The sequence below is a fragment of the Poromitra crassiceps genome (genome assembly GCF_964638095.1).
Source record: "Poromitra crassiceps genome assembly, chromosome: 3".
In the NCBI taxonomy this organism is placed as follows: domain Eukaryota; kingdom Metazoa; phylum Chordata; class Actinopteri; order Beryciformes; family Melamphaidae; genus Poromitra; species Poromitra crassiceps.
The window spans coordinates 57468049-57491651 of NC_139625.1; the positions used below are offsets into that span (position 1 = coordinate 57468049).

The window sequence follows — 23603 nt, forward strand, 5'->3', positions numbered from 1 at the left end:
CATGGGAAAAATACGGCCCGCGGGCGCCACCTGTGTGACCCGCGATAGAAGCAAAAAAAAAAAAAAAATTTTTTTTTTTTTTTACACACACAGTGCACCTGAACGCAACATGCAAGATACCCGCTGAATAAGTGTCCAAATGTTCATGTCATATTCTGGCCAATACTCCACTTCTGTTATAGCATTTCAGTCTGGAATATGGAATCTTTCAATAATCTTTATGACTAAAAGGCTACATTGAAGTAGACATTTAAATAACTCAAATAACTCATTGGTTTTGGATTTATTTAGCTTCAAGACTGCATTTTTGTTCGTGTGACCCTCAACACAGGCTTTGATCATCCCAGGACACTTACTGATACTTATGCTTAAATTAACCCACTCATATTCTGATTTATTTCAAGAAAAACATTTCAGCTAGTGGAAATTCTAATTGGCTGGTAACTTTAAAATCTAGCAGCCATATTGGCAGGTGGTCAAAAAAGTTAATTTCAAGCCCTGAGAGCAGGTGGTGACATAAGAGTGAGTGAGAAAAGGATCAAATATTGGTGGTTAAGACTGAATAATGACATCACAACTGTTAATTTAAAATGAGTTATTCCTCTAAACCTGGCTTCAAATGCACCAAATTGTTCGCGCTGGCGCCGTTCGGCCCTCAGCAAAACCTGATAGCGAGGAAATTTTTTGTGGCCCTCTCTATCATCAAAGTTACCCATCCATGGGTTACGGCATGACAATATTTGTTCGGCCCCCGGCAACAATCTGGGTTTCTCATGTGGCCCCCCATGAAAAATAATTGCCCACCCCTAAAACAACATAAAAACTAAACCACCACATTTTCCCAGACTTTTCTTTTTCAAATTGCCAAACTAGTGAATATTTGGAAATGATCTAATTCATTTTTATTAATACTTTTCCAGATCTACATAGGAACCCTGGCATAATGTTTATTTCCTCAGACAAAAGGACTGAGTGAGCCTGCACACGCACCAATCCACATACCTAGGCAAAAGTCAACGAGGGCAGCCATTGTTTTGAGTCGCACTTTGGGTTCGTACGTCCAGACCTGCAGCCTCCTGAGGGTCAGAGTGCTCTCTACACCCAAGTTCACGCCCTGGTCATCCTCTACCTGCAGCTACAGCGTGCGCGTACACACACACGTACACACACACACACACACACACACACACACACACACACACACGCTCGCACGCACGCACGCACGCACACACACACAGATGGAGGGAAACGCACATGATTCATCTTGATACTTTTAAGCTCCAGCACCTTGATGAGCGGTGTATCATTCTATCATTCCCTACTTGACTGCAGGTATTTCATTGTTGGTGATGCCAGGAAGTCAGAGAAATAAGGGTTCGTCAACAAACCCAGAGTTCCCACGTAGTATTTACCACCTGAAAGCTGAGGTGAATGCTATTTTCTAATAAAGCTTGTATCTACCATCTTTCCCATGGCCTGAACTAGTGTACATCATGAGATTCAGGAAGACTCGCAAAACACTGTTGGTAACTCCCAATATTTTTCAGATTTATTTTACATTAAAAATTACATTTTGAGCCCTCACAGGCTCTTCGTCAGGTCAGGTTTGCAATGATCAAACAAGCTCAGGTGTTCCTCATAATGAATCTAGGGCCCACCAGTGGGTGTGGTTATGTCATGATAGACAATTAGAACTAGTGAACTAGTGTAGAACAACTAGTGTACACCAATCTATGCCTGCTATCACCAATCAATCAATTAATCAATCAATCATGTCAATTTGTATTTTGATTTGATTTGATTTATTTATTTAGACGGGACAATGCAAAATTGATGAACACAATAAACATGGAACAGATAAAAACATCTGGAACATATTAAAAGTGTAAAAATTGCCGGATTTAGCGCGAGGCTAGTTTCCATCCGTTGTCCCCGGATTTGAAGTGCAGTTACCTGGGAATGGAGGACAGAGAGGAGTCTGTAGTACTCTTTCAGCTCCTGGTGGAGGGAGGCACAGAAACTCTGGAGGGAGGGAGAGAGAAGGAAATGTCTTATTTTATTCATCCTTTATTTATCCAGGAAGGTCCCATTGAGATACAACATCTCTTATTCCAGGGAGTACTAGCTGTCAAGGCAGTCCCCCCCCCAACACACCCACACGCAAGCACATACACACGCACACACACACACACACACACACCTGTCCGACTAGGCCGAAGGCTCGGTCCAGGCTCCTGGCATCGGTGTACTTCCTGACTTTGTTGTGGAGCCAGCCCAGCTCGGCCAGCCGGCTGCTGGTGTCCCTCAGGGACTTGCACAGCACCACCTGGTGACACACAGCACTTACATGTTTACAACATGAATGTATAGAACAGAAGAAATAAGGATGTCATAGAAAAGAATGACACTTTGTGTCAAAGAAAAAATAAAACCTGAAAAATCACTTCACCCAAATGCGTACATTGAAAATGCATTGTCTTGCACACTGCAAGTTTGACATACAATGTTACTGCACACGTCATCCAGCCAACCATGCGATGCGACCCATCAGCACCAATGTGTAATCTGAGGAGACTGATATACTATACTCTATTATAACTGTTATTATGGGGTGACATGGTGTGCTCTTACTGCCCGGTTGTTTGAAAGGCATTTTCTTCGACTTTGTATAAATGCATGACATTTTCTGCGGTTTGGCTAACATGCTTATCCAGAGAGGTTTACAAAGAGGTTTAAGAGGCAAACAACGAGTCCAAGAATATCCCCATCCTTGGCTAATGTATCACTGGTCTGAGTAGCTGCTTGGCCATTGGCCTGGACACAACAGCTTGGCCATTAGTCTATGTTTAGCACCACTGAGAGAGTAGGGGAGAGGGCTTCTAGTGGAAATATTAAGAACGAGGGCCTTCTTATCAATGCAGAGAGAGTGTGTGTGTGTGTGTGTGTGTGTGTGTGTGTGTGTGTGTAATCCGTGTATTCAGACAGATTGACAGAACAGAAACAGAGAGAAGAGAAGAGAAAGCCGTGGTCGATGTAGCCCGGAGCCAAAGAGCTTCGTATTGATCTGTTGAATCTCTCTAATGCTTTTAAACTCCAATCAACAACCATGGTCTTGATATCAAATTTACTCTGTTGTGTGTGTGTGTGTGTGTGTGTGTGTGTGTGTCAGCCACTGTTTCAACACTGCCTCATGAGAAAAGCTGTCCATCATGGAAGCAAATTGTCTCCATTCCAATAGATCATAGTGTAGTGAAGGGGATCGTCAATATCACAGCAGCATATGCAAGGACATGGGCCAACAGCAGTTTCCATATCTATTTGGTAGAGCTATACAATGTAAGTGGCTGGAGAATTTAAATCAAATCCTCCTTCTCCACAGGAGGTTTCTCTCAAGACGGCGTGCTGCGTATTGTGCGTAACCATGGCCAGGGCTTTCCATAAGCACCAGCTGCCTGCTAAATGGCCGGACATTAAAACATTTCCAGCCGTCTACTTTCTTACTGTCACAATAACCAATATTGCAATAATGTGCTATAGACAAGCCCACCGCGGTGGATGGCAAGCAACCGCCACAACCGTGCTGTGTTATTGTGTGTAAATCAGAGGTGTCGCTTTGTGAGATGGCTTCTAGTGTCCCGGCTGGGCGGTGTTTGGACCTCAGGCCAATCACCGTGCTTAAACATGGCAAAAAGTGTCACAGCATCACAGGGCTTCCCATGCACAGTGCAGCCCCCCACCCTCCGCTGCGAGCGCAAACTGTAGTTATTGATATGCAAATTGGCATGCGACCGGTTGGCTACTATTTTCACCCAGCTGGACGTTGTATGCACTTGCGGAAAACCCTGAATGGCCCGGGCAGCGGGCACTTCTTCAGAAACAACAGAACAACAACAACAACAACAATAATAATACTAATAATAATAATAAATGTTGACATTGTTTTTCCTGCTTAGCTCCACCTAACCTTCTCTACGCATTAACAATGCCATCACTGCCAACCAAGTCATATGTTCTTGTATGGTGCGTGCATCAAGCCTTGTGAGTACACAACTAAAAAAAGAGGAGGAACAGGTGCAGGTTTGGATTCAGATGTTAGGGATACGTCTGCTTTAGTGAGACTGAGATCTTGGTATAGTTTTGGTCACAAACAGTTTCTGACCTTGCAAATTTTACCTGTGCAATTGTATCCTTCCTTACTCGAAGTCACTCTAGTCTTTCTAGCAGTTCCCCTTTGTGATAAAGTATTTAACATGTTACTAAGGAAAGTTGATGTCGGTGGCATTAGCTGTTCTGATCTTGAATGAACTCAAGCTATTTTCAGGCACTGCTTTTAAACCTGCTTCAAAACTATACCTCCCGCTGCCATTTGGTGACCTTGTCTGCGTAGTTGTCTGCACTAGGGATGTTCATCAGTTATCAAAAATCGATAATTGATCGTTAAGGAATGGAATCGATCATGTGGAATTCTTATCGATTTTGTTATTATTAACACATTCACTGCCAGCCGTTTTTTTTTTACTGTAGGTTCTGCCAGAGGTTTTTTTTGAGGATTCTGGCTCATCTTTCAAGACCCGATGATTCTTTTCTGCTAAGATTTTGTGAACACACAATATCTCAAAAGAACTAATAGAATGTGTGCTTTCTCTGTCTAAAAGAGTTAGTTTGTAGAGTTAGTAGTTATGTAAGCATTAGCAGTCGAATACAGCATGGTTTCAGCGTCAGAAAAATTATTCTGAGATAAACGGCTTTTTGTGAAATTCGATAGAACAGTCACTTTAACCATTCATTTTTGGCATCAGTAAGACGTCAGACATCTAAACAATAGTTTTGAACAGTAATTTCCTCCATAACAGCAGGAAACACCCCTCTACTTCAAACTCCTCCCTCCGTGTGTGTTCTTCTTGGCTGCAGCGGGCATGTCACAAGCTCGTTGCTGCTGCTGCTGTAACCTCGCGTCACCAGGCTCACTGCTTCTGCTGCTGCTGCCTGTCTGCTGGCGGCCGCTGTGCAAGTCTGGATCGGCTCGCTCGTTTCTTGTGGTTTGTGTTGAGAGCTTTGATGAAGCTTTTGCGATTCTGGTCTTATTTATGCTGCGTGTTTCAAAGTGTGTTCCACCCGTAATCTATTATGCAAATTTGCAATCCCGCATCGCCAGCAATCAGCGCGAAAACGAAAGCGTTTCCATTTTCACGAGAATGGCTTCCTCACACTGCTTTTTGCTTGCCTTCCTCTAGTCTGGGAGAGCACTGTCGCCACTTAGTGGGTCGGTGGAATGGGTTGTACACGTTGTACACGTCCAATACTTATATAAGAGATGTAAAAGGGTTAGATGCACATCCCACGGTCAAAAAAAAAAAATCATTTTTTTGGCGTATTAATACGTCATTGGCAGTCAACCGTTGGATTTTTTTTGACGGATTAATACGTCATTGGCAGTGAACGTGTTAAAAAAAAATTTTTTTTTTTTGCGGACTAGGTTTGGGTAGTCTCTTAGAACAGACGAGTTGGCTTCCGCAATTTTCAAATGCTTCCGCCATACCGTCTGTACTTCGTGGGGGAGAATCATGCACCAACCGGAATGGGAAGCAGAAAGGCGGGTCTTCCGCTCATTAGTCCAATCAGAATCCAATATGCCGGCAGAAAGGCGGGTCTTCCGCTCATTAGTCCAATCAGAATCCAATATGCCGCATTCGCGTGTCGTGATTGGTCGGATTCCGTAGAACTTCCTTCCAGTCTGAAGGTTTTTTTCCCAACTTCCTTGTGCATGTTCTGGGAGTGTAACGTACAGACTGTATATAGCTGCATTCGCCGGATGTAGATGATACAGTCTGTTTTAAGAGACTAAGGTTTGGGTGGAATTCGTTCCTCCTCGCCCCACTCCATTGCACAGCCGACTAACGTGAGGTGGAGCTTCATATAGTCTCTAGTTTTCTGGCTGGGCACGGGCCTTTGTGCCAACAAAACTGTTTTAAACATGGGGAATTAACACCGGCATGCGCCGGGGACAGCAGAGTGTTGGAGAGGAGACACATTGAAATAAAGAGTTCATTGAGGAGAACACGTTGTCTTTCGTATTTTCTGCCATAGGCATTCATTTTGTAAAAAAAAAATATATATATTAAAAAAATATTATTATTAATATGATCGATAATCGATAATTGATCGTTAATTTCCCCCGATTTTCGATTATGGAAATTTTTCAAAATGAACATCCCTAGTCTGCACTGTTAAAGAGAATATGCTTGACTGTTTGGAACAAAGGCTATTAACAGCTATACTGTACATGGGGAAGTTGGGGAACTTGCTGGCCTTACCTTGCTGTCTATTTTGTAGCAGTTATCCTGGGCACTCATCTTGATGAACTTGCCATCGATGCCCTGGAAGACGTAGAGGACGTCCCGCACGAGCGACGCCTCGCTCACCTCCGCTGCACCCACAAAGGACAAGGGAATCAAAATGACAAAGAGCTGGAGAGGACTTACACCTGACTTGCGCTTAATGCTTTCAACGAGTTACTGTGAGATGAAAGTGCATCCATTTGAATTGAGAGAATCTGTTAGTGCTACATCATTATTTTGTGTGTTGTATATACAAGGAATATAATTCTACTTATGCATTGATTGATGCATGTGTTAAAACTAAGGGGTTGTCCTACAACCCAGGTTTTATGAGTGAAGCGAGGCTCCCACCTATTACCATCTCTGCGTGGTACACGCTATCGAATGCTCTTACCTTTTATTACTTTAAAAGTGTCCTTTCCAACCATCCATTAGACCGTTGACAGGATGCAGACTGGACCCTTGGAAAATCCGGGGCGATCCTGACGGTCTCATGGTCTCCCATCCAATAGCAGGAGTAGAGGCGGGCACAAGCCCTCACGCCTGGAATTGGACCGGGAAAACACCACTCACCCGGCATTCGGCCAGAACCAGACAGACTGGCAGCAAGGCACCTGAGGTGGGAGCCTCGCTTCACTCATAAAACCTGGGTTGTAGGACAACCCCTTAGTTTTATTTCGTTGAAGCTCGGCTCCCACCTATTGCCACCTTACAACCGACCTTGCTGCAAAGGAGCACCTAAGTGCCCGACCTTGCGACTCTCGATCGAAAAATGGGCCGTCACGGCTTATAGCGCATGGGAACCCGATAAGGATTGGGGAGCAGTCAGCGAGGCAACTAGTCCGCGGAGGCAGACAGAACCGCATGAGCGAATGTCGCGCCTCCCACATCCAGACTATAAAACCTCACAAAGGTATGGTGAGTCGACCATGACGCAGCTGCGCACATATCTCCCACCGTCACACCGCGCAACAGCGCCCAGGAAGAAGCCACGCCCCGAGTAGAGTGGGCCTTAATTCCTTCCGGTGGAACCTTCCCAGCGGCAGAATAGGCCAAGTTAATGGCCTCCACTATCCAGTGCGATAGACGCTGTTTGGACAACGGCTTGCCCAGAGCCTTAGCCCCATGGCACACCAGAAGCTGGTTAGACGTACGCAAAGTACGCGTCTTGGCCACATAGGCACGGAGCGCCTGCACGGGGCAGAGCGACCTAAGTCTCCTCTCTTCCGCCGAAGAAGAGGCAGAAGGCTCAAACGCGACCAGGTCTATGGTCATGGACCTGAAGCCAGCCCCAATACACTTAGGCTGATAAGCAGGGTTCGGGCGGAGCGTGGCCCTGCGCCCATCGTTAGAGAACACCATGCACGATTGTTGCACTGACAGGGCAATCAAGTCTCCCACTCTTTTGCCGGAAGACAAAGCGAGAAGCAATGCCGTCTTCAGCGAGAGGTGTTTCAGGTCGGCAGCGTCGAGTGGTTCAAACGGAGGCCTCGAGAGGCCATCCAAGACCGTGACCAAGTCCCACTTGGGAAAGATGTTCCTTGTCTGGGGGCGAAGCTTGCGCACACCCGTCATGAAACGAGAGACCAAAGACAGGCCTCCCACTGTCTTGCCCTCGATGTCCATGTGGCAGGCCGAGATGGCGGCCACATAAACCTTAAGGGACTGCGGCGACTGGCCCGCTTCGTACAGACCCTGGAGGAAGCAGAGAATGGGCCGAACGTCGCAGGTCACCGGGTCCAGGTTCCTTTCTGCGCACCAGCGTGAGAAGGACCGCCACTTGTAGGTGTACTGAGTGCGAGTCGAGGTGGCTCTAGCACTCTGTATGGTTTGCACGACGTTCGCAGGCAGGCCCTGGGCTAGCAACCGTTCCCGTTCAGGGACCAAGCGGCCAGCTTCCACTTGTGTGGGGATGGGTGGAGTATCTCTCCGCCCGCCTGCGACAGCAGGTCCTTCCGACGCGGCAGCAGCCACGGAGGACCTCTCGTCAGAGTGATCAGATCCGCAAACCAGACCTGCGACGGCCAGTGCGGGGCTACCAGAATGAGCTGTAGCCCTTGCTGTCTCACCCTGGCCAGCACCTGGGGAATCAGTGCGATTGGGGGGAACGCATAGAGGGCCGCCCTCGGCCAGACGTGCGCCAGCGCGTCGTGGCCCAACGGTGGATCGTCCGCGAGGATGGAAAACCACTGGGGGCAATGGTGTGCGAGCCGCGAGGCGAAGAGATCGACGCTGGCTTGCCCGAACCTGGCCCAGATCTGCTCCACCACCTGTGGGTGGAGAACCCATTCTGAATTGCGCGGGTTGCCCCGCGATAGCAGGTCCGCTCCCAGGTTGAGGTGGCCCCGAATGTGTGCCGCCGACAGGGACAGCAGGTGGAGACGGGCCCACTCGTGGATGACCGTAGCCAGCTGGTTCAGAGCCAGCGACCGGACACCGCCCTGGCGGTTGATGTACGCCACTGTCGCGGTGTTGTCCGACCGTATCAGTACATGGTGGCCCATGATCTGATGTTGGAAGTGCCAAAGAGCGAGGCGAACTGCCTCCAGCTCTAGTATGTTTATGTGGCGAAGCTGTTGGGCTTGCCATCGCCCGTTTGCAGCCTGGCCTTCGAAGACCGCGCCCCAGCCCCAAAGGGAGGCGTCGGTCCGAATCACTCGCCTGAGTGGGACCGGACCCAGTCTGGCGCCCTCTGAGAGCCAACAGCGGTCCGTCCACACTTCCAAGGCTTGGCGAGCGCGGTCCGACAGCGTAAGGACGCGGGACCGATGTATCGCTGGGTCCAAGCGATGACCGAGGAACCACCTTTGGAAGGGGCGCATGTGCAGCAGCCCCAGAGGAATTGCCGCGGTCGCCGCGGCCATAAGGCCCAGTAGCACGGAGCACTGGTGAACGGAGATCGTGCGTGCGTGACGCCGAGTCTCCGCTGTCCTCCGAAGGTTGTCCAGCCTCTCCGGAGAGAGGCGGGCGCGCATTGAAAGGGAGTCTAGCTCCAGACCCAGGAAGGTTGTGACCTGTTGAGGCACAAGGGCGCTCTTGCGCCAGTTTATAAGGAACCCCAAGGCCTGGAGGTGGGAAGTCAGCACCTCGGTGTGTGCGGACACCATCTCGCTCGAGCTCGCCGCTATCAGGGCGTCGTCGAGGTAGACGTAAACGCGGATCCCCATCTCTCGGAGGGGAGCCAGCGCTGTGTTGACGCAGACTGTGAAAGTCCTGGGACTTAGAGACAGGCCGAAGGGGAGTACGCAGTACTCGTAGGAGACTCCCTGAAAGGAGAACCGGAGGTACCTCCTGTGCCTTTCCACGATGGAAACGTGGAAGAAGGCGTCCTTTAGGTCGACTGACGTGAAGAAGTCCCCGGGTCTGATCGCTCTGAACAGTGTGGGGAGCGTCAACATGCGGAAGGGAAGCTTCCTGAGCAGGGGGTTTAGCCGCCTGAGGTCGAGGATGGGCCGTAAGGACCCGTCCTTCTTGGGCACCAGGAAGTACCTGTGGTAGAACCCGGACTGCCTGTCCTTGTCCGGCACGGGCCGTATCGCGCCCTTTGCCAGAAGCGAGGAGACTTCCTCGCCGAGGACAGCCATGGAGTCCGCATCCGCCAGGTCTGAGACAGGGATGCCCGTGAAAGCCGGCGGGGGGGCCGCGAACTGCAGCGCGTAGCCCTTCTCCAGCGTTCGCAGCACCCACGGTGTGGGTCTGCACAGCCTCTTCCACAGGGGGAGGCTGTTTGCCAGGGCAGGTCTGGTGCCCTGTGTCGGGGTTACCCTTGGCACATGATCCTGAGGCGCCACGGCACACGGCCCCAGCAGGACGTCCCCAGGGGGGGTGCGTCCCGGAGGCCGTGGCAGCATGGCGTGCAGCCCCGGCAGGACCAGCCCATAGGAGCTGCGTCCCGGAGGCCGCGGCGAGTCGTCGCCCGTGGTGTGCGGCCCCAGCAGGACCAGCCCGGGGGGGCTGCATCCCGGAGGCCGCAGGAGGTCGTTGCCCGGCTGGTGCGACGACAGCTGTGGGGGGGGAATAGCAGGGGGGCCTGCAGATGGTGAGGTGCCCTCCGAGCACCTCGCAGCTTTCGCTGGCAAGGGACACGTACTGAGCAAGGCTCTCTTCGGCGCTCGACAACACTGTGGGACGCCAGGTCCTGGCAGCGTGGAGGCTGCCCCTCCCCCCCCCGGGGGACCGCTAGGTACGCGCCGGGCCTCGGGGCCCGGTCGCGGTGGCCGACTTGTCAGGGTTACGGCGGGAGCCCCTGCTGCGGCGGGCACGGCTTCCTCGACCCGCGCCAGTCCAGGCTGGCTGGGGAGGTGTTGGCCCCGCGTTCCTTGGGGCATTCGAGCTGTTCCTGTCTGCGTTGGCTGGGGGACCGGACCACCCCTGGGGTTGCCTGTCCCGTGGACGGCGTGCAGGGCTGCCGCGGGTCGTCGTCGAACGACCTCGGGCAGGGGGTGGCCTCGCTGTGTGATGGGTCGCCCCGGTCTTGCGCGGCAGGACTCTGCCGACCGCCTCCGTGTCCTCACGCCGCCTCTGGGCCCTGCTGGCGAGGTCCGCCATTGAACCGAAGAGCCCGGTAGGGCAAACGGGCGCGTTGAGGAGGTCCGTCCTCTCATGGCCACGCAGGCTGGTGAGCTGCAGCCAGAGGTGACGCAAGGCGGCCACCGAAGATCCCATGACCCTCCCTGAGTCCTCCGACACACACTCCAGCATCTTGAAGACGTAGTCGGAGACCCGGCGTAGCTCAGTGAACATTTCAGGCTCAGGGGCTGCTTGGACCTGGTCTACCAGGAAGCAATGATACTTAAGCAGGAAGGCCATGGTGTTGGCCATGGAGGCCGCCTGGCCTGCCGCCAGATAGGACTTTTCCAGGAGCGAAGCAGTCTCCCTGCAGGCTGGGGAGGGGAGCAAGGGCTTCCCTTCCTTCTTCTGGCCTGGGAGCAGGTGGTCCGCCACCGCCTTCTCCAGTGGGGGGGGATGTTCATAGCCTGATTGGGCCCCTTCCACGACGCTAGACCAGCACTTAAAGCGTCGGATGGGGGCCTCAGAGGAGTAGGGTTTGGTCCAGGATCGCTGAACCCTACGCTGCACGTCGGGGCAGAAGGGCAGGCTGCCCCGTAGCGGCGTCTCAACGGCGCGGAAGTGGGAGGCGGTGAACATGTCCTTCTCGACGGTAGGGGGCGTAGGCCAGTCCCAGTCGAGGGCGGAAACAGCCCTGGCCACGACCTCCCTGAACTCCCTCTGGTAGATCTCAGAGGAGATGTCGTCAGGAGGGGGGAGCCCCCCGGGGTGAGCCCTTTCTGGGTTACCCGGGCCGGCCAGCAGGGAGGCCTCATCATCCCGTTTTGGGTGGATCTCGAGGAAGTCATCCCAGGGTCCCCCGCCTCCGGCCATCTTGGCGGAAAGGCGAGCCCATTCCGAGACACGGGAGTTAGCCGCACCTTCACCCGACCTGGGGGAGGGGGGCAGGGAACAGCGGGAACCCTGTGGGCAACGCAGGTGGGGACCGCGCTGGGAACCCGTCTTGTGCTGTGAACCCGCTGGGAAACTGTGCCGGGTATACTGCTCGCACTGCCGTGATCCCGGCGGGAAGTCACGCTGGGAACCTACCTGGCAGCTGTGCTGTGAACCCGACCGAGAACCGCGTTGGGAAATTCGCGCGTCATGCCGCGGGCGCTTCGGCGGGGAGCACTGTTGGGAACCTACCTTTTTTCTTTGGTAGCTGTGCTGCGAACCCGACCGGGAACCCCGCGCATCTTGCCGTGGGCGCTTCAGCGGGCAGCGCTGCTGGGAACCCTCCTTGTGGCCATGCTGTGAACCCCAACGAGACGCACGTGGGGAGCTCACCTGGGAGCACTGCTGGGAACCCTCCTTGTGGCCGTGCTGTGAACCCAAACGAGAAGCACGTGGGGAGCTCTCCTGGGAGCTGTGCTGGGAGCCCTCCCGAGAGTTGTCAACGTGCTGCTGTCCGAGAGGCAGCGGGGTGTCGGAGGTAGCAGGCCCAGAGGTAGTCTGACTCTGGCTGGGCTCAGCTGCAGCAGCAACGCCGCCAGCGTGGCCTCTGAAGAAGTCTGCCCTGTATTTTTGAGTGCTACGAGGCATCTCAGTACAGGCGAGGCAAAACTCCGGATCTCCGAGGCAGCTATCTGCGTGGGCCTGTCCCAGGCATTCAACACACAGCGTGTGCGAGTCCTTGGCTGATAGCCACGCGCCACACTTGTCCGCACAGCGCTTCGCCTTGTTAACACTAGCCATCCTGTTAGAACACGCGGTAGTGACAGGCGAACAACGTTAACGTTAATGTATCCTCTTCTTTATCGCCTTGTGGGTAACACTGAAGCAAGCGAGTTAACACAAACCACTGAACGTGGCAGACCGAGCGCGCGTAGGCGGCAGGCTATTTTAGCGGGTCTTAACTCTAGCAAGCCAGTCGGCAGTGGTGCCGACTAATACCTGTAACCCAACACAAGAACGAGACTAAGCTACGAAACACGTGACGCTAGTAGCGGAGAGTTATCTCTACGTGAGGTTAGCTTAGACAGAGCAATTCAATTAGCAAGCATACAACGACACTCGGACCGGCTTGTTCTTAAAAGCCGCCGACACGTGAAAAAAACACTTAGCTTTGTCGCTCGCCTCCAACTTTCACCGCCCAGGCGAAGGTAACCTTCCAGACCGGAAAATCAACGACCGAGGTTCCCGTCCGCTACGCCGATGTACGGGGAGCAGTTGAAGTGAAAGTGGTCGGGCAAGCTAACGCTAATCTGGAGCAATAATTCACACGTCTGTCCTTGGCCGAATGCAGGTAAGAGTGGTGTTTTCCCGGTCCAATTCCAGGCGTGAGGGCTTGTGCCCGCCTCTACTCCTGCTATTGGATGGGAGACCATGAGACCGTCAGGATCGCCCCGGATTTTCCAAGGGTCCAGTCTGCATCCTGTCAACGGTCTAATGGATGGTTGGAAAGGACACTTTTAAAGTAATAAAAGGTAAGAGCATTCGATAGCGTGTACCACGCAGAGATGGTAATAGGTGGGAGCCGAGCTTCAACGAAATAAAACTAATGTTGCTTGGTCCTGTTTTTACTTTTCTTCTTTTTTTCCTACTTCCCTGGGACGATGTTTTGCAATGAATAGAGCTCAACAGTGACCCCCCCACTTTTTCTCAGCTCAGCATTTACCTTATTTTGTTTGCCTTACTTTCCCAAGTCTGCTTTGACCAGATGACACCAAATGTAATTTCCCAGATATTTATACTGTAATGGTTAAGGCCGTACATTTAAATCATTACATTTTTAAGGACCCACAGAAACCCTGATACTACAACCGATACCCACTTCTGATCAGCGTCATGTCAATACGCCTGGGTCACAGGATCCATGCATAGCACTCAGTTTGCAGCATCACAAATGCATTAGCCTTTTTCACCTCAGCCATTTAGTTTCTAAAAGGCAGGAGGTAACACAGGTGCGAGCAAAACATTAACGAGGGCCCCGGCACTGGAACACCTAAATGGATTGGGAGTTGGAATGGAAACACTCATTAATGTTTGCTTGCACCTGTGCTACTTCTTGTGTTACATTCATGTGAAACTACTGAGGTGTCTATAGACCAAATCACCGTGACGTCACCATGTAAACAAATTTACTTCCGGGTACCACTTGGGGAAGGCGGCAGGTTTAAATGTGCGTGTTGTCAAATAAATGCTGTCAAACCCTCTCGTTGTTTTCGGCCGACTACTTTCAATTTAAATGGTTAAACGGTTGGTAAACATGCTTGTCCGACGTATCTAGCCTTTCTTCTGTGTTTGTTTTATGTAGTGTTAGCTAGCTAATAACGTTTGTTTGTCTGTCAAACTCGCTGTTTTGCAGACTCGTTAACGTAGAAGAGCCTGGTGACGCGAGGTTACGTTAACGTTACAAACAGAGCTACTGACGCCACGTTAATTTAATTTAGCGTCAAGTCTACTCTGGTCTGGTCCAACAGGTAAATTAGCTAGTCTGGTCTCCACTAACGTTAGTGAAAGTGTTGTTATGAATGATATTAAACAACAACACAACACGGACGAACCATTTTTGTCTTCTTTGTCTGTTTTTGTCTTCAACACGTCAGTTTGTGCCGTCCACCGCCATTATAATGTGTGGACCTCAGGGGTACCCGGAAGTAAATGTAAACATCCCGCTGATTTGGTCTATTGGTGCCTGGTAGAGGAGAGAAACCTTCCCACTTCCCAGCTACAGATGCTGAGAAAGAGGTGGAGTATGTGCAGTTTTAGGTCAGATACAGAGAGAACAAAGGTAATGGGAGAGCAGTGGACAGATCAGTTTTAGGTCAGATACAGAGAGAACAAAGGTAATGGGAGAGCAGTGGACAGATCAGTTTTAGGTTAGATACAGAGAGAACAAAGGTAATGGGAGAGCAGTAGACAGAGCAGTTTTAGGTCAGATACAGAGAGAACAAAGGTAATGGGAGAGCAGTGGACAGATCAAAGGTAATGGGAGAGCAGTGGACAGATCAAAGGTAATGGGAGAGCAGTGGACAGATCAAAGGTAATGGGAGAGCAGTGGACAGATCAATGGTAATGGGAGAGCAGTGGACAGATCAAAGGTAATGGGAGAGCAGTGGACAGATCAAAGGTAATGGGAGAGCAGTGGACAGATCAAAGGTAATGGGAGAGCAGTGGACAGATCAAAGGTAATGGGAGAGCAGTGGACAGATCAAAGGTAATGGGAGAGCAGTGGACAGATCAAAGATAATGGGAGAGCAGTGGACAGATCAATGGCTTTGAAATATTTCTAGCTTACTGAATTGTGTTCACTGTGTGAAACATGTTTTGAAAATGAGGCGTCATTGATGGGGGTGCACATGGTTGTACTTAACGGATCATTTTAGTTATTTTCAACTTGGGTCTCTGTTTGTGCAATCATGTCAAACATCTTTTTTTTTGGGGGGGGGTGGGGGGTGGGGGTCTAACTTCTTCTACGAGATTTGCCATTTCTTATGCTAATGTTTGTCCCTGTATGTTCCTGACTGAATGTGTGACTGCTGGAACTGAATTATATCATAGATTTCATGAATGTGTTTTATGGTCATCTCCACTCCTCGAAAAGAGATCTCCACCTCGATGAAACGACCCGATTAAATAAAACAACAACTAAATTAAACATTTGGCACTCTCCATTTATTTGAGCAGTAAACCTAACAAATCATCTCTGTCTGCTCACTAAATCATGCAAACAAGATTCCCAAAAAGGCCGTTTCAGGAAGTCGTTTTGTGGGAAAATATTGACTACTAATGGCTCCCTGTTGAACTCAAAGCTAATGTCCACACAGGCAATGAGAGAATCAACCCAACATAATAACCCAGGATGGATTTCCCTTTAACGGCCATTTAGACCAGCTAGCCCGCCTGGAAGCCGCCGGAGGCCGTGGGCAGTTTGGGGGCAAAATGAAAATGAATGCCAGGGATGGAGTGGAGAAAAAGCCAAGCTGCCTTTCATGGGGGCGGCCTAAAGATAACCGGGGAGCGGGTCTGGAGGCGAGACTCACCGTTGGCGTCTCCGTCTCGGCGCGGGCGGAGGGCCCTGGCGGAGAGGGCAGGGGCTGCGAGGGGGGGCCGCATGGCAGGGGGAGCCAGAGCAGAGGACGGGGAGGGGCCGACAGGAAGAGCCCAGGCTAGACGAGAGCCCAGGGGCTGACCGCTGCATGCTGCCGACTGAGGGGGTTGTCTGAAAAACACACACAAGAAATTACTATTGAGAGTTTGACTGACATCAGGCTATTGTCCTTTTAGTCAGTCAGTGTCATCTACCTGTGATATGATGGAGATGATGCCGTTTGTTTGATTACATATCTAGGGCTGCAACTAACAATGACAGTATTTTCATTATCGAATACCCTGACGATTATTCCCTCGACTAATCTATTCATCTGTCACAAAATGGTGAAACGCCTCAATCACTTTTTCCCCAAAGCCCAAGATGACATCCTCAAATGTCTTCTTTTGTCCTGACCCAACAGTCGACACAACCCAAAGGTAATCAGTTTACCGTCATAGACGGAAAAACAAAAAAAAATTGAGAATATTCACTTTTAAGAAGCTGGAAGGATTTTTTGGGACTAGGGTCTCCCAAACTTAAGAATGCAACGGCCCGCTTTGAAATCTGAAAATCGTTCAGGGCCCACCCAACCCTTTAATCACAACTCTGATCAACAGATGAGACTAGATATATTTTCCTACAACGGTATATTTTTACTTAATTAACAGAGCATGTGAACTTGGGCAAATTAATAATCCATCCATACAAAAATTTAGGCAAAATACCCAAAAGCCAGATTGCCAACATTTCCTCTCCCCTTACACATCAGAAGTTAGGCTATTTGCATGCATACCACATTTGTTGAGACAAACTTTGAGCAACAACAGGGGAAAAAAATAAATCCACAAGCTATTAATGCTATTTAGGCTGTGAAAAACGATACCTTTATCTGTAAAGGAAAGACTCGGTACACATTGAACCCATTTTCATTCAGATATCTTGAGGTGAGAGGTCAAAGGACCCCTTTGAAATAGTATGATTGCCCATGAAAATCTGGAGTGTTGGCAGACCACTTGCGGCACGCAGATAAAATTTCTGTCAATCGAGCAATCAAGTAATCATCCTGGATTTCAGTAGTATAGAGATTTTTAGTGTCCCATGGTCTAAATGCTGTTCTAACTTGACTTCTATCATTGAATAAGCAGCTTCAAATTGGCTTTTAAGAAACCATGCCAGTTGAAACCTGGTTCCTAGGGATGCAATTGACCTATCGCTAAGCCCCACCCCCCGTCCTCACTCGGACAAACACAGGGCAGGCTGACTAGAATAAATGGCAGCCGTCACTATCAAAGTTATATCCCAAGAGGCTCTAAACAACTTTTTGAGGCCTGATATTGGCTAGAAGCCATCATAAAGTACTTCACTATGCCATGGAGGGCGATGTACAACATTTAAAGCTATCGATAAAAATAAATGCAATATACGTGCATGGAAACGGCTTTAGCAAATCTTTAACCAAACATGCACTTTTAACGAAGGAAGACATAAGACATAAGACAGAAGACAGAAGACAGAAGATAACCAGTGGGGATAACAGGCGACTGACATACATTTTATTCACTTGAGTAACCTCTCTGTGGATTATATATATGCCGAATTGAAGAGTGGTGCCTGGCAATCTATTTTATGTAGGCCTACCTCTGTATAATCAAGAAACTTAGTGTCGATGTTTTTCATAGCGAGACAACAGCACACATGGGTGTAGCAGATCAGGAGAGGCATAGCCTACAGCAGAACACTTTTTCCATCGTGTTTTCTCTTTAGACTACCTCACATTTATTTGGGGAACGAGATTAATTCCCTCGTTTTAGGGTTTGACTGGTGTCTGGCGATGTTTTAATCACATCAATCAATGCACCTCCTCTTCAACCAACTCCGGCATTACGTGCATAACATAATGGCTGGAAACGCGCATAATTCAGCATTTTCTTTTGCCGAATTTCTGAATACCATGATGATTTCATGATACCTTTGGATCACGGAAGGCAAATGAGGGAGAAGACTCATCTCGCTGTCACCACGATTGTAGATTTAACGTCCAAACAGCAGCATCATTGTGGATGTGAGTGGATCTACGTTTACTAGTTTCTTATTATCCATTGCCTGGCCTCCCAGGATACATTGTAATGTTGCATTTACCCCCATGCACATCGTTTGACCATTTCTTTCAACTTATAACTGTATGAAACACCATAAAACCAGAGGAGAATCCCGATTTATTCTGCTTCTCTATACTGTATGCTTCTCTATGGAGCTCTTGGCTCCGGTTGTCCGAGTGTATTGCGGAGCTACACGCGCTGTGATTGGCTCGTCTGCATTCGGGGCGTGGCTTAGCGATAGGTCAATTCAATATATCAGAACTAGGCATCTTGCACGCTGGATTCCTAGGCTCGCCCGCCCTGCAGCTCGCATACACAGCTCGGCTGCTGCGTGGCCTCGCCTCCTATATTGGCATGCGCAATCACAATGTCTATGATATCATCAGTGATGTCACAATTGCAATTCTCTTATGACATCACTGATGATGATGTCACAACTTCGCATCACTGATGACATCACAATTGCTCTGCCCACTTGCTCCCTTAATATAGATAGATAGATAGATAGATAGATAGATAGATAGATAGATAGATAGATAGATAGATAGATAGATAGATAGATAGAGACAGACAGACAGACAGGTAAGTGATGACTGATCACTCACTGTCATCTGTCACAATGCCTCATATGACATTTTATCAGTGGGACAAAAATTGAAACAAACAAACATTGCCCACTTGCTCCCTTTTATAATAGATAGATATGAACCCTTTGCAGTGAAGAAACCTCAAGCTTCTCTGGGTTTTGTCTTGGGATAACAGTTTACACTGTGTCTAAATCTGTCAACATGTTACTCCAAGCACTCACGATGGTAATTAAACTCAGTGAATAGAAACAAAGTCACTAGAAGCCCTTTTAAACATGCATGCCTATGAATGAATAAAGCCCAAGTGGTGGATTGTTCAGGATCTTTAAATCACAATTCAATGCCACTAAACTTTTTTTTTTAATGTTTTGGTAGAAGATGAGCCCTTTCACAAATCACTACTAAAAAAAGTGAGTGCAGGTAGCTCGACGCTCATCTGTAAGTGGAGGACTCCTGCATTATTAATGTGGGTAAATGGAATGAAATGCCCTTCTAAAGCTAAGAGCTTCATAAAGCAGGTTTATGAGAGGACAGGCTCAATGACAAACTCATGTTCTACTGCTAATTGATGCTTCCTGTATCTAGCATGGAGTATATTTACAGGCCACTCATGTCTTCCCCGTAATGAAGCAGTAGCTTTTTAATGGACGGTGTGTTGATATGACTGTATTATTTACAACACTTTATGTTGACATGACTGTATTATTTACAACACTTTATGTTGATATGACTGTATTATTTACAACACTTTATGTTGATATGACTGTATTATTTACAACACTTTATGTTGATATGACTGTATTATTTACAACACTTTATGTTGACATGACTGTATTATTTACAACACTTTATGTTGATATGACTGTATTATTTACAACACTTTATGTTGATATGACTGTTTTATTTACAACACTTTATGTTGACATGACAGTATTACTTACAACACTTTATGTTGACATGACTGTATTCTTTACAACACTTTATGTTGATATGACTGTATTATTTACAACACTTTATGTTGATATGACTGTATTATTTACAACACTTTATGTTGATATGACTGTATTATTTACAACACTTTATGTTGACATGACTGTATTATTTACAACACTTTATGTTGACATGACTGTATTATTTACAACACTTTATGTTGATATGACTGTATTATTTACAACACTTTATGTTGATATGACTGTTTTATTTACAACACTTTATGTTGACATGACAGTATTATTTACAACACTTTATGTTGACATGACTGTATTCTTTACAACACTTTATGTTGATATGACTGTATTATTTACAACACTTTATGTTGATATGACTGTATTATTTACAACACTTTATGTTGATATGACTGTATTATTTACAACACTTTATGTTGACATGACTGTATTATTTACAACACTTTATGTTGATATGACTGTATTATTTACAACACTTTATGTTGATATGACTGTATTATTTACAACACTTTATGTTGATATGACTGTATTATTTACAACACTTTATGTTGACATGACTGTATTATTTACAACACTTTATGTTGATATGACTGTATTATTTACAACACTTTATGTTGATATGACTGTATTATTTACAACACTTTATGTTGATATGACTGTATTATTTACAACACTTTCAGATGGAAGAGTCATTTAATAAAGAGGACGACTCAGAGGTCCATCACACCTACACTTTTATTTTTCTTTGGACTGAACCATGGCAGTGGAACAGTTGAGTCCGTTGCATTTTTGTATTTGGTCTGTTCATGTTGTTCACACTGTCCAATTAAAAGTGAACCAGGGCTTGTAAACAAAAGTCACATGGAATCACAAGGAGCTTGTACTTGACAGTTTTAGTAATCTGTCATCCTGCCAGGTTAGAGGTTTTGGCAGCAGGTGTTCATACTAGTTAAGAACATTAGGAAGGAACAGCGGAAACATAGAGAGAAGGTCAACACTGTCCGTCTGCATAATATTACCAACAGTGTAATGATACAATTAAGCAATATCACATGAGAGGGAGTGCTGTTGTTGGCTAATATCGTCACGGCTGTGATTCGGTCGTAGACACGAGGCCGCAGGCCAAGTGCCAAAGATAATCACAGCCGTGACGATATTAGACAACAGCACGACCTTGTGTGTGATATTGCTTTTATACAACAGTTGTACAGCATAAACAAAGCTATTCATCAAGTAATAATAGCATTTTTGTTAAGTAATTTGCGACAACTGATGATTTCTGTCTATTATTCGCCTCCGCAAAGAAAAACAGTTCCCCCAGGATTGCACTAGTGTTAGTTATCAAGCAAGCAGAAACAGTAATATTTCCAACAAGTGAGAGGCAGCAATGTGCCGCAAGGCATCTAGTGACTAGTCTGCCGCAAAGCTATTAGAAGCAGCAGAAGAAGCTCGCCCGATAGCTCGCTAACAGATTAGCACTAGTATTTTAGCAAACTATCAGAAACAGTGTTATCTTTATGATGTTACTGTTACTAGACACACGTAACTCTATTCACCTTATGTTCAGACCTTACAGTGGGCCAAATTCTTCCGGGTCCTTTTAACACTTCCGGCGGTCACGGCGCAAAATAAGAGAGTTGTTTTTGGAGCGGACAGTGAGACTTAACGAGCCGGTTACATGGCGTTGCATTCTTAGACATTGCCGTTTGCTTTTATTTGGTATGTTACATACGATTGGCTAAATTATTAGTTAATTCAGAGTTAGATGATATTGGAGAAGCCAGCCATTTTATTTAATTTTAAGGCGGAAGTTTTGATACGGCCACACAACTGGGTCAAATGGGCGTGGCTACATAAGGTGAATAGAGCCCCGTTGTAAGGTCAGTTTATCAAAATAACTAATATTTTGAAAACTGTTTTACTTTGTGGAGTAAATCAGCAGCTAACAGGCTGGAGGAGGCGCACACCATGGATGTATACAGTCAGATTTAGAGCAGCTCTGAAGCGTAGTGATATACACACAGTGAAGTGCCAGTGCTGTTATCGTGAAATATCAGCAGTGCTAGGATCCCTCTTGCCCAATCAAATTGCTCGGCCGGAACTAACTGTTGTATAAAGTGGGTTAAAAATCGGCAAAGCCCTCCTTTAAGCAATTTAGTGGTAGTTTGGAAAACCTTCTGAAACAACATTCAAATCATGGGGCACTATAATTCTCAATTGAAAGCCAGGAAGCATATTTGTGTCACATTAGAATCAATTCAAGTTAAGGTCTTCCCATATTAGACAATGATAGTGATCAGTTCTACCATAAATATGTACGGTAATCAATGAATCAAACCGCATCATATCCATCGCATCAGCCGTGGACTACACCGAAAAGACTGAATCTGATTTTAAGAGGCCAACATCAGCCAGTGTGTGTGTGTGTGTGTGTGTGTGTGTGCGCGTGTGTGTTTATGTGCAGGGTCTCACCCAGCCAGCAGTGACTGTGGCGTGGGCGTGGGTCCGTTCAGCGTGTAGACTCCCAGGCTGGAGACGCCACTGGTGCCCATGCTGGTCCCCATGCTGGTCCCCATGCTGGTCCCACTCCTCTCCCCGTAGCCCAGGGCCAGGCTCTGGGGCCGCGTGCAGTAGAACGGAGTGGAGTGGGCATCCCTGGGGAGCGCCTGGGCAAACAGCGCCCCATAGTTGCCAACCTGGGAATCACAGCGACAACAGAAGAGGTCAATGACAGATCCAGTACAACAACTATAGCTACAACAAGAAGATAGCTGTTATGATGATTATATTATTTACCAAAACGGTAAAAAACTTAAATAATAAAATTAAATAAAAATAAAACAAACAAACAAATAAATCAATAAAAATCAACGGCATAAGAAATGAATGAATCTTAGGAAAGATGATATTGATCCTGCCAACAAAAAAAATCATCCAAGACTAAGGGAGGGAGATTGAGTGCGTGTGTGCGTGTGCGTGTGTCACCCTGCTGGATGGTTTGCGGGGGTCTTCACAGAGGCTGAGCATCAAGTAGAGGACGGACCAGCGATGTTTCAGAACGCCCTGTGGACAGGAAACACAGCAGAGTTACATCCTGTGGACAGGAAACACAGCAGAGTTACATCCTGTGGACAGGAAACACAGCAGACTTACATCAGCAAAACTCACACTGCAAATTGGAAGGGTCCCTACGCTCCCACTCATTCTCGGTGGGTGGGGGACGTGCTGCATTTTATGCAGTTGGAGAAAATTAAGCACACCCTACGAGGCTCCCTGCACAAGTACTATAAAATTTGGCAGCCTTTTTCAGAATATAATGTATAAAGGGCATCCAAATTATCCCGCCAGCCCCGGACTGATGAACCTCTGGTCCCTCTTGATCTTGTCTTGACCCTGAGCTACAGTATCTGACCTCTGAATAAGCTACTTCTACTGACCTCTTTTTATCCTTAATTTTGTGTACCCCCCCCCCCCCTCCTTGTTTATTTTATTTGATATTTATTTATTTACTTTTCTCTGTATTGTATTGTTGTTTTGTTGTAATTGTGAAGCTGTGTGTTGTGTTGTGATGTACGTGATTTGTTGGTGTAAACTTGAAAAATCCCATAAATAAATCATAAAAAAAAAAAAAAAAAAACTCACACTGCTACGCTACATAAATGATGGCAACATTAACAATATTAAAAATCCTATTGCAAATATTCTTTGTTGATCACACATGCATGCATGGACACACACGGACACACACGGACACACACACACACACACGCACGCACATTTCCCAACCTGAGTCTGAAGTCTTCTGTGAAGCTCTGTGAACAGAGCAGCGTCTGCCTCTCTCCTCTGCTTAAGCACTGCAACAAACAAACATATATCATCCCTTTCACTGGCAGGTTTGACTGAAACAGGACAGCAGGAGAGGACAGTTTCTTAACGTCTCTGTGACAGGACTACCAGATGAACATTTATAGGGATGCACCGATCGCAAAATTCTAGGCTGATACTTTTTTTGCCGATGGCCGATTGCAGTC

General features: G+C 47.6%; 1 protein-coding gene across 1 annotated transcript in view; it reads right to left on the reverse strand.

Annotated features, from left to right (window-relative positions):
- Positions 1-23603, reverse strand: part of tubgcp3 (tubulin gamma complex component 3) — a 49097-nt gene that overhangs the window by 20741 nt on the left and 4753 nt on the right. The window contains exons 3-10 of the mRNA XM_083633856.1: positions 23359-23426; positions 22558-22635; positions 22045-22268; positions 15872-16050; positions 6315-6427; positions 2201-2326; positions 1954-2022; positions 1003-1135 (exon numbers count right to left, since the gene is read on the reverse strand). Coding sequence (XP_083489982.1) covers positions 1003-1135; positions 1954-2022; positions 2201-2326; positions 6315-6427; positions 15872-16050; positions 22045-22268; positions 22558-22635; positions 23359-23426 — 990 coding nt within the window. The remainder of the gene's footprint in view (positions 1-1002; positions 1136-1953; positions 2023-2200; positions 2327-6314; positions 6428-15871; positions 16051-22044; positions 22269-22557; positions 22636-23358; positions 23427-23603) is intronic.